Here is a 15,112-nt window from a genome sequence, read left to right on the forward strand (position 1 = left end):
GAATACAGGTAGATGCATCAATGCTTGGGAACATTGATATGTCAACATTTTTTAAATGTTCTTTCAAATATAAGTAGATTTATATACTTTTTTATACGACGTTATTCGGAGGTTATTATAATTAGAGTTTTTCAATAATTTTTAATTTAAAAAAATTTTCATTCAACATTTTCGATTTCAAAATTGGTTTGACAGTTTATTGTTCCAGCAGTTGTGTCGATGCGTCTACCTATATTCTTCTACCATGGATTTACCCTTTATGGAACAGACAAATTTTTATAGTTAAGAAGGTAAAGTCATTTCAAGTAAGTATTTCCATCTTTGCATTTTCTTTGCACTTTGTCAAATTTCACTGCATAGTATTCAGATTTCCATCTCTGAATTGTACATATACAACGGATTTATAGATAAACATTTTGACAATGAAATGTTGTTTTATGAATAATTTTGAAAAAATTGTAAACATATGATTGCGTGACTTGACCTTCTTATTTCTACCATGATTTTTACATTCTTGCGGGCTCTGGGCTAGTAGTGACAGAGCATGATGTTACAATTATCTTATCTAATATAAATTTGGACTTTGTCCCGATTTAAGCTAGGCGATTTTAGTCGTCGCAGTTTGTTTGTCCCCATTTGAAATTGCAATTAAGGATGACAATTTCTTTTACGAAATATAAATGTTTCATTATTGCCTTTTTTGTGCCATATTAAAAACATTACATGTCATTGTATTAAGATGGTTGGCATCACTTCCAGTGTGTTCATTGCTTTGTGGCAATACTTACAACGGAATTGATACTTTGTATACGTCTTTATTATAGTTGCACCTTTATTGAGTATGTTCAGTGTTTGCGTGTGTTATGCTGAAAGTTTAACGAGGTTCGTGTATTTGAAAAAAAGTTATCAAGCACGTATGAATCTATAAATTATATAAATTATTAACAAAATACAGTAAATTGATAAAAAATATGAATTCAAAAGGAATTTTGAAATAAATTTCAAATAAAAAACACATTTTGTGACTGAATTTGAACGAAAATTGAGTAAATATCACAAAATGCCTCGAGTCCTGTAGTTCGACATAGAATGGACGAAAATTGCAATTTATGAAGATCGCCGATTAACGTATGGAGAGCTGTAAATTGGAAAATTGTTTAATTTAAAAAGTGTCTGCCAATAACATTCAAGAAGGTAAATAGACTTGGGGTAAAACATTAACGCGAAAATTATATGTAAATCGTATTATATTGCAGGCACCATATCTATACTTGGATTGAGCGTTGTTGTAGAAATTCCTTATCCGTCTTAACGGATTACATCAGCTGAACCAAAATTCAGGTGGGGAAGTGTAACATGCGATTAGACAAATATACCTAATTTTTTGCTATGAATATACATAAGTGAAATTGTAACACAAAGACTTGGAAGAAGTAATTATTAATTTTGTAATAGCTTTTACAAATTGAATGCGCAATTAAAAACCGTCCTAGATCGAATTTAAAAGAAAAAAGTGTGTAACATAAACAAACGGGTAGTAAACATAAGACAATGACCCGATGAGCAAATTCGTCGGCATATGGAAAGAAGAGTGTTAATATTTTAAAAATAACAAAAAAATGCACAACGGAAAAAAGCTTGATGTGAATTGGATTAATAAGAAAAATAGGAAGTACCCGAATTTGGACTGCGCAATATATTAATTCTGCATAAGATCCGTTTAAATAAAAATCTCAAGCAACTGTAATTACCTTATTTAAACCACATAGCAGAAGCATCGGAACAATTAAAATTGGACAAGTGTTGCAAAAGGGTGTTCAAGAAGATTGTGACAATATTACAACACAGGCAATAGCAACATTGAGGTAAGTATAAGACTTTATTTTTATACCCTCCACCATAGTAAATAAGTTTGCCATTCCGTTTGTAACACCTCGAAATATACATTTTAGACCCAACAAAGTATATATATTCTTGATCAACATAAAATTCTATGTCGATTAGCGATGTCCATCCGTCTGTCCGTCACTCTAGCTTCCGAATGAAATAAAGTAGATTGATAGAATTTCACTCAAATTATTATAAATAATTATAATTAATTATTATGTCTGCAGGACTTTTGTTATTGATAATGGGCCATGTAGGTCCATGTTTTGGTATAGCCCCCATATAACGGTACCTCCCTATTTCGGTATTTTGATGATTGTAGAGACATTATTCGCCGCAATTGTTTCAAATTTAGTAGTTGTAGTTCGTAATGGACACTACAGCCTATGACAGGAGATTGTCTGTGCAAGTTCACGTCTTTATATAGCCCCCATGTAACGGTACCTACCGATATACGGTATTTTTATCATTTTAGCGACATTTATCACTGGTATTTGAAGTTCGTAATGAATACTACAGCCTAAGACTAAAATTGTCTGAGCAGTTCCACGTCTTCGTATAGCTCCCATATAACGGTACCTCCCGATATTCGGTATTTTGGTGATTTTAGCGACATTATTATTCGGAATTGTTTCAAATTTGGTATTTGAAGTTCGTAATGGGTACTGCAGCCCAAGGCAGAAAATTGTCTGTGCACACAACTTTTTGCACATATATTGATGATTTTAGCTACATTATTCACCTTTTTTTTTCAAGTTTCGCATTTAAATATTGTAATGGCTTATGACAAATGTTGCCTATGCAGAACCACGTCGTCGTTTTGAGCCTAATATGACGGCTACATTTAGTATTTTTAAGATGATAACAGAATTTTTAACGGATTTTATTTTTTTTTTTAAATTTCCAAATTCGTTCCAAATGTTGGAGGGTATTCAAAGTTCGGCCCGGCCGAACTTACAGTTTTTTCACTTGTTAAATTATGATTGAAATAAATTAAGACGTAGGGGAACACATACATTTTACTTCCTTTAATATTGCTTTGGCCATTGTTTGCTGCTGTTATTAATTGATCTCTAGTTTATGATTGAGTTGACTAGAGTAAATGTGGTTACGGGTACAGTAATGCTACTTCTAAGGTCCATTGGTAATTCGGTATGCTTTTGAAGTCTAGAATAATACACTCAAAATGTAATATTTATGTTTTAGGGGATTAGAGTGCCACAAGTCATAGAAAATACGAGCCATGTCTTCCTGAGAAGGTTAAATGTGAACCTGGGTAGACAGGAATGCCATAAATTTTTCTTCTTATCTTTTGGAATAACAATTGACTTATGCTAGTAAACTTAGAACCATATGCCTGATTTTAAAAATATTTAGACTTAAATTGGCGTCATGGTAGAAGAAGTTATGTCTTAAATACTTACCCAAACAGTATCTCATATTATTTGAACAACGGATATACACTTGAGATTCTATTTATTATTTCACATAGTTTGTAATAAAAAAAAATATATAAAAATTGTTTTCATATACGTTCTTATGTACTACATAACATATACTGTTATTTACAAATACATATTTTGTATTTTAAATCAATGTGATTCATTAGTTAATATCTTAAAAATTTATTGTCGCTTATTTTAGCTCTTACAAGCCCAATAAATTACAAAAGCTTCTGTACATTTTCGCTTGGCGGCCTTTTAGGCATCCATATAAATCGTTTATTTTTAGACAGTCCGTTTTACTCAAAGTTTTTCTTTGACCAATTCTTACGCCGGGCTGTAGGGGCGTAATCGATGGCTTCTTTCCCTTACTTTTACTAAAGTAATATTCGCCATAGTGCATCACCGAATTGTAATCATAGTCGAATGTGTATTTTCCTCGTTTCTTAGAGATAAGTTTAAAATTCTTGCGAAATTTCGGTACTATATTTTCCCAATGTACCTTAATGTAATTATCTCGATCGGCTCGAGATTGTTCATGATATATGCCAATGGCATGCATTAGTTCATGCATTATTCGACCCTCACTGCTGAAACAATGGGCACTTGTTTCATCGGGTTTCTGTAGTGAAACCACTTGTTCGCCACCTTTTCGCCCAACATATGACCAGCAACCTTTGGGCCCTTCTTCGGGTGGTGTTATTAAAATATAATCATCATCCTCACCATCGTATGGTACAAACTTGATGCAGGTCAATGAATTGAATGTTTTCAAAACTCTCTCGATGGCTCTGCGTTCGCGTGAATCATACAAATAACTTATTTCAAATGGTATTGTAGCATTGGGCCATAGTCGTTTTGGATGTTTTGTGGGATTTACACCTAAACGTAATGTTAAATATGTAAAGGGATCTATGGCAATGTCTCCTTGATACAATCTTGGTTTAGTTTCAGGATCATCACCGGTGTCGGCTAAATCGTCTTCGCTCAAACTTGGACCATAGGGGTCGTATTCATCTGCAATGAATGTTTTGTAAAATTAGTTGATTGTCATTAAAGGAATAATTTGTTACTAAAGAAGTGTATAATCATGTGGCAACCTAAATTTCTAGAATCGTGGGCTTTCTACTTTCTGAGAGTTTTGTGTGGCTATATAACTCACCGGAACATTCAAATGTATCACTTCCAGAGACTAATAAGATTGGCTAAACACCTAAATAATGCAAAAATCCACATTTTTTTTACTTTGTTTTTTGATTTATGGGCATATTTTCTAACTCTTCTTTGCATGATATTTTCTATTAAAATTAAGTTGTATGCTTCGGCCACAAACGATACAACTTTGTGTACAACCTCTTTGTACAACTTCACTTTTCGTAGATTTTATTCGAGTTAAGATTGCACCGGAAAAAAATTAATGTGCTATAATTGGTTCAGTAGCCTTTATTTCATATTAATTTTTGAAATTCCATTTTATAAATTAAAATTCAATTTTATATGTACATAAAAATCACACATTTGATTGGATTTCGTGTTGTTTTGATGTGCGAAACAATTTTGTTGCCTCTTCGAAAATAAACACCCACTAACGTTACAATCGGTTGGTACAACATGTCAAATATCAAAAATTTTTTATTTTTCGTACAACCGAGACACAACTTCGTACAACCGGGCCACAAACGACACAATCTTGAATATAATCTCTCCAAGTTGTACAACCAATTGTATCGTGTGTGGCTTGCATTATAAATATCTGATTGTACACTTCAATTTACTTTTACCGTAAGTTACATTTACTTATTTTAAATATATTTTCGTTTTGTACGGAGGGTATATTAAGTTTGTCATTCCGTTTGTAACATATCGAAATATACATTTTTAACCCCACAAAGTATATATATTCTTGATCAGACTAAAATTATATGTCGTTTTAGCGATGTCCGTCCGTCTGTGGAAATCACGCTAGCTTTCGAACGAAATGAAGCAGGTTGATAATTTTATTTATTTTTTATTATGTCTGACTTTGGTGTTGAAAATGGGGCATGTAGACCAACGTTTTGGACCCCATATATCAGTACCTCCCGATATTCGGTACTTTGATGTTTTTTTCAAACTTAGTATTTCAAGTTCGTAATGGATACTACAGTCTATGGCAGAAAATTGTCTGTGCAGGTCCACGTCTTCGGTACTTTGATACTTGTAGCGACATTATTCACCGGAATTGTTTCAAACTTGGTATTTCAATTTCGTAATGGATACTACAGCCTATGACAGAAAATTGTCTGTGCAGGTCCATGTTTGGGCATAGCCCCCATATAATAGTAATTTTGATGATTTTAGCTACATTTTTTTTCAAGTTTGAATATTGTAATGTCTTATGCACCTAATTTTGAAAACGTCGATACCTTTGTCAGATGTACGGAAACGAGTTCTTTAAAGAGATATAGGGGCTGAAACCGTTATTTTGAACAGGTTTCGATATCTCTTTAAAGAACTCGTTTCCGTACATCTGAAAAAAGTATCGAGATTTTCAAAATTAGGTGCATAAGACATTACAATATTCAAATAATTCGTATCAAATAATATATATTCGTTTTAAAGTATTGTATAAATGCTTTCTTAGGTAAATTTAATGACTTGGATGCAAATCGGATGTTGGCACCTCCTACTTTTAGACATTTTGAAGCATAAACGCTTATTATTTTCAAACAAATTAGTTTTAATTTTAGTTTTTAATCGAATCAGCGGATTTTTTTTAAATTGGTACTTCTAATTTATAAACACTGAAATAATTTTTATATCCTACACCACACTTTTTTTGATAATCTCCATAGAATCACCTTCGTAGACGATTTATGTATGCCCGTCCGTCTGTTCCTGAAATTTTCCATAAAGCATTTCTTTGGCTCAATGACGAACGCTATTGAAACTGGTGACAATAGGTCTAAACTTATAAATAGTTTTAGCACATACGACTAAATTTAGCCTAGAAGCAATTATTTCGAATATGGTAAAAATCGGTTCAAATATGGCTACTATATATATATGTTTATTCACTTCACAATCAAACAGCCCAAACAGGATGGATTCTGTCACATTACAAATGAAAATTTATACAGATGTAGCTATAGTTCCGATATATATGTTTTAATTTAAACTTTCTCAAAGTCATATACCATTGCTATTTGGTTCGGGCAATTCTTCTGTCAAATTTCGTGGAAATCTATTTAGAGAAGGATATAACTCCCCTATATTTTTTCCATTCTATTTCATATTATAACTGCCATAAAGCCACAATAGGCACATAATATTTCACATGAATTCTTCGCATATGAATGGTGGTGTTGGGTATTATACAATTATCCCCGTCCGACCTTTCCTTACTGGTTGTGGTTTCTTTTTCTACAATGGAGTTATATACAGGGTGAGATGAAAAAACTGCAACAAAGTCAAACGCCAAAATTTTTACAAATTTTTTTACATTTTATTGAATGAAAGCAAAAAATGTCTGAAATAGCATCGAATGAAACCGTCACACGCTGTCCGAATGTTGCTCTGCGGTATTTTGGCCCATTCCCGGCACTTTGGTATTTTTTAGTGCCAACCTTGCTTTCCAAAATACTCCAGACACAATAGTCCAACGGATTGGTATCCAGAGATTTTGGTGGCCATTGTGTGCTGGAAATAAAGCGAGGAACCTCAGCTTGTAACCATTTTTGGGTGGCGCGTGCTGAGTGCGATGGTGCTGAGTCCTGTTGGAATGTCCAAGGTCTGCGGCGAAAATATTATCGTGCCCAAGCTTTTAATACACCCTCCAGAATATTTTCGCTATAATATTTGGCATCGATTAATACGAGCGGAGAGCGACCATCGGCTGTTATGGCGGCCCACACCATCACCGAAGTTGCATATTTTTAGCTGACCTCTTTGGCAAGTAAACACGATTATTTTGTTTGTTTACAAACTGTTGGACAACGAATGTTTTCTCATCGGAGAAAACCAAATTCGGTAGTGCACCACTTTCGGCCAAGCAAAGCAACTCTTTAGCTCTTTTGGGTTTATTTTCTTTCTTTTGCGGTGTAAGTTCTTGCACTTTTTGGAATTTCAATGACCCCGGTTCGGTCACTGCGACGCGGGTTTCGATAATGTCGCTTCTTTACTTTTCGAACCATTTCTGCTGATGCTGCTGTTTTCTTCCGTCCACTTCCTTGACGTCGGGCTACGCTATCAGCATCACAATAACGAGCGATGGTACGAGACACAAAAGATTTATTCACATTTAAATGCTGGAGTGCTCTAACGATAGCCACTTGTGGTTTTCCACTTAAATATAAAGAAATCACAGTATCACGCTTGAATTCCACCACGAATAACATTTTTTCTGAAAAATTCTCACAAAATGCTTCTGTACGCTTGTAAACAATATAATTTTAACAGCTGTCGGATGAGTGGCTTAGAAATGACAGCAACCTAAAGTTGGTTACAGTTTTTTCATCTCACCCTGCATTATTTTAAAAAATATATATTTTGTGGTTTCTTTTTCTACAATGGAGTTATATACTATATAAAAAAATATTTGGTAGAATCGAAGTTCAAACGCAAACATTTTTAAATGTTCAATAATTGAATCCATGCAAGATTTTCTCACAAAAATGCGTTCATCATGAAATTTCACTATAAGTTACAGAGGATAGTCTTTTCGCAACTGAATTGTGGTTTGAACCTAATTATTTCATACTATATAATGTTTCTATCGACACCAAAAACTTGTAAATTCTAATTATTCTTTGATATACATTTTCATTGTTAAAATTAAGCCGCTGTATTAGTTTTTTTATCACACTTTTGTTCTGGAATGATTTTCTTATTTTTTTTTTAATTTTTTTTTCGCCCAAAAAAATCCACTGTAGTTTCAAATACACACCTAATCCAATATTGGGAAACTCATGTTCGAAAAGATCCGCTCCAGCCGGATAATGTTTATTGAACAATTTAGCACTATTGGCTGCATGCAAAAACAAAACTATGCAAATAACTCCGGTTATCGGCTTCAAATCAAAGCAAACGAAGAAGGAGGTGCGTCTGTTGGAAACCACCATCATTCACCGAACATTGAATGCAAACTATTTCCACATTTGAACAATCCGAGTTGAAAGCAATAGCATACATTCCTTTGCGATAAGATCTATTTGGCCGCCATAAAGACACGTTGGAAGTTTTCTAATGATTTACCGAAAGGAAGGCCAAAATTTTACATATTTTATTTTGTTGTTTTTATATATCAAATTTAATTTGATTTTTTGTTTTTTGTTATATTTTACAACGACTGAAGGCACGCGCGCTCTTGCATTCGGAGTTTTTGGATAAAAGATTGATGGTTGAATGTGCGCGTTGGTTTCGTTAGTTGCGAGAGTTGAACTGCGATTAAATAAATAATAGCTTTGAATGTCGTTGATAAGTGTTTTTGTGATACCAACGAAAGACAACGATAGGTCGGCCAAGCCATCGAGAGAGGAATATTTGGCGTCGCGTCGCAAGAAACATAACCAGGCCCGCTATTAGTTAGTGACTGTGTGTTTACTTTCGCTGAGATCTAAAGCTGATATTAAGTAAAAGACATCAAACCATCCATCCAACCCACTAACCAGCTCAAATGAATATGAAGACATTTCTATTAGTGAGACAAGAAATTAAGATCGAAAAAAGATAGCCGCCTGGTTAATTATATGAGCTTAGAGGTAACAGCTTAGCTTTTGTTTTTGCACTACTTAAGGTTTTTGTTTTTATAGATGTGTTGTCACAACGAGCAAGAGTTCAAAACGCCTTTGTGTAGGAAGTCAAAATATCATTTTATGAAAGATTACCACAAATTCGGTAAGAGACTCAACCAGCTCTTGATGTTTGGGTAGCAGAAAGACTTTTCAAAGATACAGTATCAGCTGCACAATTCCAATAATATAAGCCCGCAAATAGATTCTAAACACTTCGTATAGTTTTAACTCAACTTATTTTTTACATTTTTTTGAGGTTCCTCATGAGAAATTTCTCATAAACCTTATGACTTTTTCTTGGAGGAAAATAATAAGAAATAATAGAAGGAAAAACTCAGATGATAATTGGGGACATCCTATGGGAATTTTAAGAATTATTAGGGTAAAAATGCTAGCCCTCAAGCGTGGTGTGTCTTTTAGTCCAAGAACTAACAACTCCATTCCAATGAAATCATAGCATGTCAATAACTTCTACAAAATTATTTACCACACAATTCAACTAAAGGTTTCAGAATACATCAGTTCTCCTTATCTTACCCTTTAAGAAAATATAATTTTAGCAAAATGACGTCAAATATAAAAATATTTTTCATCTAATTTCACTATGAATAAAGAGCAAGAGATCCCGGTTTCCATTATACAGCCTTAGATAAAAAAACTACAACTAAGTCAAACGCCATAATTTTTACACTCTTTTTTTTAAATTTTTTTGAATGAGGGCAAAGGGAGGAAATAGCATCATCTTTTAGATTTGTTCGAATTGGTCAACTTTGGCGCGAATTATGGCCTTCAAACGGCCAATGAAACCGTCACACACTGCCCGAATGTTGCTCTGCGGTATTTTGGCCCATTCCCGGCGAAGCACTTGCTTGAGATGATCGACACTTTGATAATTTTTAGTGCCAACCTTGCTTTCCAAAATAGTCCAACGGATTGGTATCGGGAGATTTTGGTAACCATTGTGCGCTGGAGTGTTCTACGAAAGCCACTTGTGTTTTCCAGCCAACTATAAAGAAATCATGCTTGAATTCCATCACGAATAACTTTTTCCTAGAAAATTCTCACCAAATTGCTTTTGTACGCTTGTAAACAATATAATGAGATTTCACAGGAATAATTTTAACGGCTGTCGGACGAGTGGTTTAGAAATGACAGCAGTCTGAAGTTGGTTGCATTTTTTCCATCTCAACGTGTATATAGTGGTGTAGGGTATTTTATAGTCGGAACCGCCCAACTTTTGTCATTTCTTAATTGGTTTAACTCTAACTAACTGGAAATGCAGAAGGTATGCAGTTGTCATTGTCTTTGGTATGTTGGTAGTGCAGAGGGTATGAGGTTGTCATTACTTTTAATGCAGTAAGTGGGACATTCGCCTACCGAATTTGTAGGCATGATATATATTTTTTTAAAAGGCCAAATCTCAAAATTAGCTCAAAATACTTTTTTTTTAGAAGTACATATGATACTCTAGCCTCAAATATTGGAATTTTAAATCTCTTACATTTTCTACCACACCTAATATGGGTTCGATCAACTTTTCTGTCGAATTGAGTTCAACGACAGATAATCGATAACATAAAAAATTCGCATAGAATGGTACGTGTACATCGCAATACCTTGAAAGTTGAATTTGGTTGTAACAAACATTACGATCGGATTAATATGCACAACATATCTGCATGAACAGGTTAAGACTGGAATGATTGGTGGTGATATGTAAACAAATCGGTGTGTCTTCAATGAATAACATTCATTAGTTGATTGTGGTCGCATATAAATAACTATTGTTGTGTGTAAACTTAGTTGGTCAGCATAATAGAGTGGACATTGGACAATGAATATGACTAAACGAGAGGGGGTTAGAGAAGACACAACATTTTCGCAGAAATGTTTTTTTACTATCTGCTCTGGATGGTCGGTCACCGATTATTTGTTTACATTTGAAATTTGTGTTTATGTTACCATTAATGTTGTTGCAATGTTCAGGCACTATGTTAAAATATTTGCTTGTAGAGCAAACAACCAAAAGGGTACCCTACAATACCGTCCAAAAATAAGTCAATAAACGACAGAGTTGAAGATTCAGCCGATGTTAATGGTTTCTAAAGTTCCAACTTTAAAAACCTACATAGGGTGCAAATGAGGCCTTCGTTTGAAAACCAAAATTAAAATAGTTTGAATAAAATTTGCTTTCTTTTCCTATTTGGCGCGACACTTTACAAAAGTTGTCATTGTTTTTCTTTTTTGTTTTCTGGAAATGTTGTTTTGTTTGACCAACCAACCAGCCAACCACAACGACAAAGTCTAACAAGTCTGTTGATAACATTTCGCAAATTGTTTGTATGTTTGTGCCTTTTATTTTTTTGCTGTGGACATTTTTCGACAGCGTTGTGCGTCGTTGCCTTTGTTTATGGTTGGTATCAAATTGCGTAAATATGCGTGTGTAAAGTGTTATTTCTCCCAAATGCCATTGGATCCCACCACCTACCTCAAAATGCTAATCAATGAACGGGAATGTAGCGTTGATGGTAAATCTTCTTCTTTGATTTGGTAAATGCAAGGTCGACAACGCCATAGTTTAGTCAGAGTGGCGGTTTAGTTAATACGGTGACAGCATATTTAATTAGCGTTCTACAGACAGGCGTTTGATTAATTTAAATTTTATGTAAACAACAAAAACAAAATTGCAAATAAAATTTTTTACAAAATATTAGGACACAGGGGCGGGACTTGTATGGAGGATGGTATGAATAATAGTTGAGGAAAAGATGAATGGAATTGAATTAAATTTAAATATAATTCGTATATCTTATTCATTTCTTTACATAAGTCGCAAACAAAATAATTAAGTGGCAAGTTTAAAATGCCTACAAAGTTGGAGTCTGCTAATTTTTAACAACGAACATAGTAACGTCTATTGCATATGGGCGATCACAGATGAAATACCATATTTGTTTTAAAAAATCTACAGATATGCTTTATCAACTGGGAAATATACACTGAATTTTGGTTTATGTAATACTAGCTGGACCGGCCCGCGTTGCCGCCCCGTGATTTTAGTCTTTTATATTTATTTTTTAAAGCATAATAAGTCACAGATCTGGCTCATATTAGTGGAATAATTTTTATAATAAATAATGACTTGACTAAATAGAAATAAATACCCATGGCAAAAATTTGAATACATGTTCACCTACCGGTCGATTTAAAGTATTTTAAAAACCTTTTCCTATTTCTCAGCCATAGGCTTTAAGTTGGGAGTTCAAAACATACAATTTCCATTCAAATGAGCTGTACAGGGTGAGGTAAAAAAATGACGGGAATAGCATCAAATTTTAGAATAAGTTTAGATTTGTTGGTCACCTTTGGCACGAATTATGGCCTTCAAACGGCCTGGTTTTTGCTTGAGGTGATAGACACTTTAGTATTTTTTCCGAAAATGAAGCGAGGAACCTCATTTTGTAACCATTTTTGGGTGACCCGTACTGAGTGCGATGGTGCTGAGTCCTGTTGGAATGTCCATGGTTTGCGGCCAAAATGTTTGCGTGCCCAAGGCTTTAATATACCATCACACATTTTCGAAGGTGCACATTTTTAGCTGACCTCTTTGGCAAGTAAACACGATAATTTAGTTTGTTTACCAACTGTACAAAAATCAAACTCGGCAGTTCACCACTTTCGGAATATTTGCCGAATGGAATATTGCCACATATTCAGCTCACGAGCCATTTTTCGGCCACTGCGACGCGAGTTTCGATCAAGTAGCTTCTTTACCTTTCGAACCAAGGACTGTATCAAATTTAGAACTCTATCAAAAATTTTGCGAAGTAAAGAGACAAATATTTGAAGCTCTTTGTTCGGCCTGGAAACCCAAAACCCTTTTGGGATTTTGATCTACTAACCTATCTACTTTGATCTACTAAATATGTAACTCACATATTTATTGGCGTGTGTTTACTTTTTTGATTTTATCCTTTTCCGCCAAGAGACCATTCGGAAATGGTCAGAATTTTTTTAATTAGGCCAGCCGCTCTTGAGTTATAAGCGTTTATCCTTTTCCGCCAAGAGACCATTCGGAAAGGGTCAGAATTTTTTTAATTAGGCCAGCCGCTCTTGAGTTATAAGCGTAGTAACAAACATAGCCTTATATATATATATATATATATATATATATATATATATATATATATATATATATATATATATATATATATATATATATATATATATATATATATATATATATATATATATATATATATATATATATATATATATATATATATATATATATATATATAACAACAAAGAGCTTCATATATATATATATATATAGACGGTCACAATAATTCATTATTTTGTTCACAAAAACAAGTAAAAAATCTGTAATTTCGGCCGGGCCGAACTTTGAATACCCTCCACCATATGTAACGAATTTGCTAATTTTCAAAAAAATAAAGTCCGTTAAAATCTTAAAAATATCGATTGTAGCCGTTATATTAGGTCTATACGAAGACATGGAGCTTTTGTCATAAGCCAATACAATATTCAAATGCGAAACTTAAAAAAATGGGAGAATAATGTAGCTAAACTCATCAAAATAACGAATATAGGGAGGTACCGTTATAGGGGGGCTATACCAAAACATGGACCTGCACAGACAATTTTCTGTTCTAGGCTGTAGTATCCATTACGATCTTCTAATACCAAATTTGAAACAATTTCGGTGAATAAGGTCGCTAAAATCATCCAAATACCGAATATCGGGAGATACCGTTATATGGGGGCTATACGAAGACGTGGACCTGTACAGACAATTTTCTGTCATAGGCTGTAGAATTCATTGCGAACTTCAAATACCAAATTTGAAACAATTCAGGTGAATAATGTCGTTAAAAAACTCAAAATATCGAATATCGGAAGGTACCGTTATATGGGGGCTATACGAAGGACCTGCACAGACAATTTTCTGTCTTAGGCCTTAGTATCCATTACGAACTTCAAATACCAAATTTGAAATAATTCAGTTAAATAATGTCCCTAAAATCATCAAAATATCGAATATCGCGAGGATCCGTTATATGAAGTCTATACGAAGACGTGGAACTGCACAGACAATTTTCCTTTTTAGGCTGCAGTATTCATTACGAACTTCAAAATGGGGGCTATAGCAAAACGTGGACCTACATGACCCATTTTCTATACCTGCGGACATAATACACATTTAAGTTAACTTTTATCAACCTACTTCATTTCGTTCGGAAGCTAGAGAGATTTAGGACTGACATCGCTAAATCGACATAGAATTTTAAGCTTATTAAGAATATAAATACTTTGTGGGGTCTAAAATGTATAATTCGAGGTGTTACAAACTGTTGCAAACTATGGTGGAGGTTATAACAATCACGAAATGAAAAACAATACAAATGCACAAACAATAGTATGTCAAAACGATTTTTTTGGGGTTTTATCCTTTTCTGTCAAGAGGCCACTCCGCTGACCATCCGTTCATCTTTAGTATAAGCGTAGTAATTAACACAACCTTATTTTATATATATAGCTATTATATCTATATATATAAAATAAAAGTCCATTGCATATAACGTCATTTTCGAATTGGTTGTAATTTTACTATTTGATACAGGACCCATATAGATCAGCTTTTACACGCCTATGCACCAAATTCTAGATTCAGCCGTTTCGTCTGAGCGGTGATTCTAGATCAGTCTGTTATTTCACTAATCTTTTGTAAATTTTGATAAAGAGAAGATGAATCAAGTAACCAAAATTATTCCAGCTTGGTGAGTTGGAAAATATTGTACAAGACCTTCTGGTATCTCTCTCATAAATGATAAAGTTTTTAAATTACCATAACTCTCATAAAATGGAAAATTTCTCTTTGAATTTCGCACTTCCTTTAACATGATATTTTAGTATTTAATGTTACTAATCACTTTTTCAATTTTTAGGTTATAATCCACTTAAAATCAACGTCCGAGCGAACAACAACTG

At 33.8% G+C, this 15,112-nt stretch overlaps 1 protein-coding gene and 1 long non-coding RNA gene across 2 annotated transcripts; one reads left to right on the top strand and one right to left on the bottom strand.

The window, feature by feature from the left end:
• The first annotated feature begins 941 nt into the window (after positions 1-941).
• On the top strand, positions 942-8,345 carry LOC109614491 (uncharacterized). The gene is made up of 3 exons (XR_002195574.2): positions 942-1,194; positions 1,257-1,865; positions 8,240-8,345. It is a non-coding gene; the product is annotated as an uncharacterized LOC109614491 (long non-coding RNA).
• On the bottom strand, positions 3,465-8,791 carry LOC101888869 (hatching enzyme 1.2). Its single transcript, XM_005176919.4, has 2 exons — positions 8,254-8,791; positions 3,465-4,346 (listed from the first exon to the last, which is right to left on the bottom strand). Exons 1-2 carry the CDS (start codon positions 8,429-8,431, stop codon positions 3,535-3,537), a joined length of 990 nt encoding a protein of 329 aa, XP_005176976.3. The 5' UTR covers positions 8,432-8,791; the 3' UTR covers positions 3,465-3,534.
• Positions 8,792-15,112: the final 6,321 nt, after the last annotated feature.

This window comes from Musca domestica, unplaced genomic scaffold (assembly GCF_030504385.1).
Source record: "Musca domestica strain aabys unplaced genomic scaffold, Musca_domestica.polishedcontigs.V.1.1 1, whole genome shotgun sequence".
NCBI lineage: Eukaryota > Metazoa > Arthropoda > Insecta > Diptera > Muscidae > Musca > Musca domestica.

Bases quoted from the DNA above. Each gene is read 5' to 3' on its own strand.
- LOC101888869 (XM_005176919.4), bottom strand. From the start codon at position 8,431: ATGATGGTGGTTTCCAACAGACGCACCTCCTTCTTCGTTTGCTTTGAT. The intron at 4,347-8,253 runs GTGTGTATTTGA...CATTCATTGCAG, and splicing joins GTTTCCCAATATTGGATTAG to ATGAATACGACCCCTATGGT.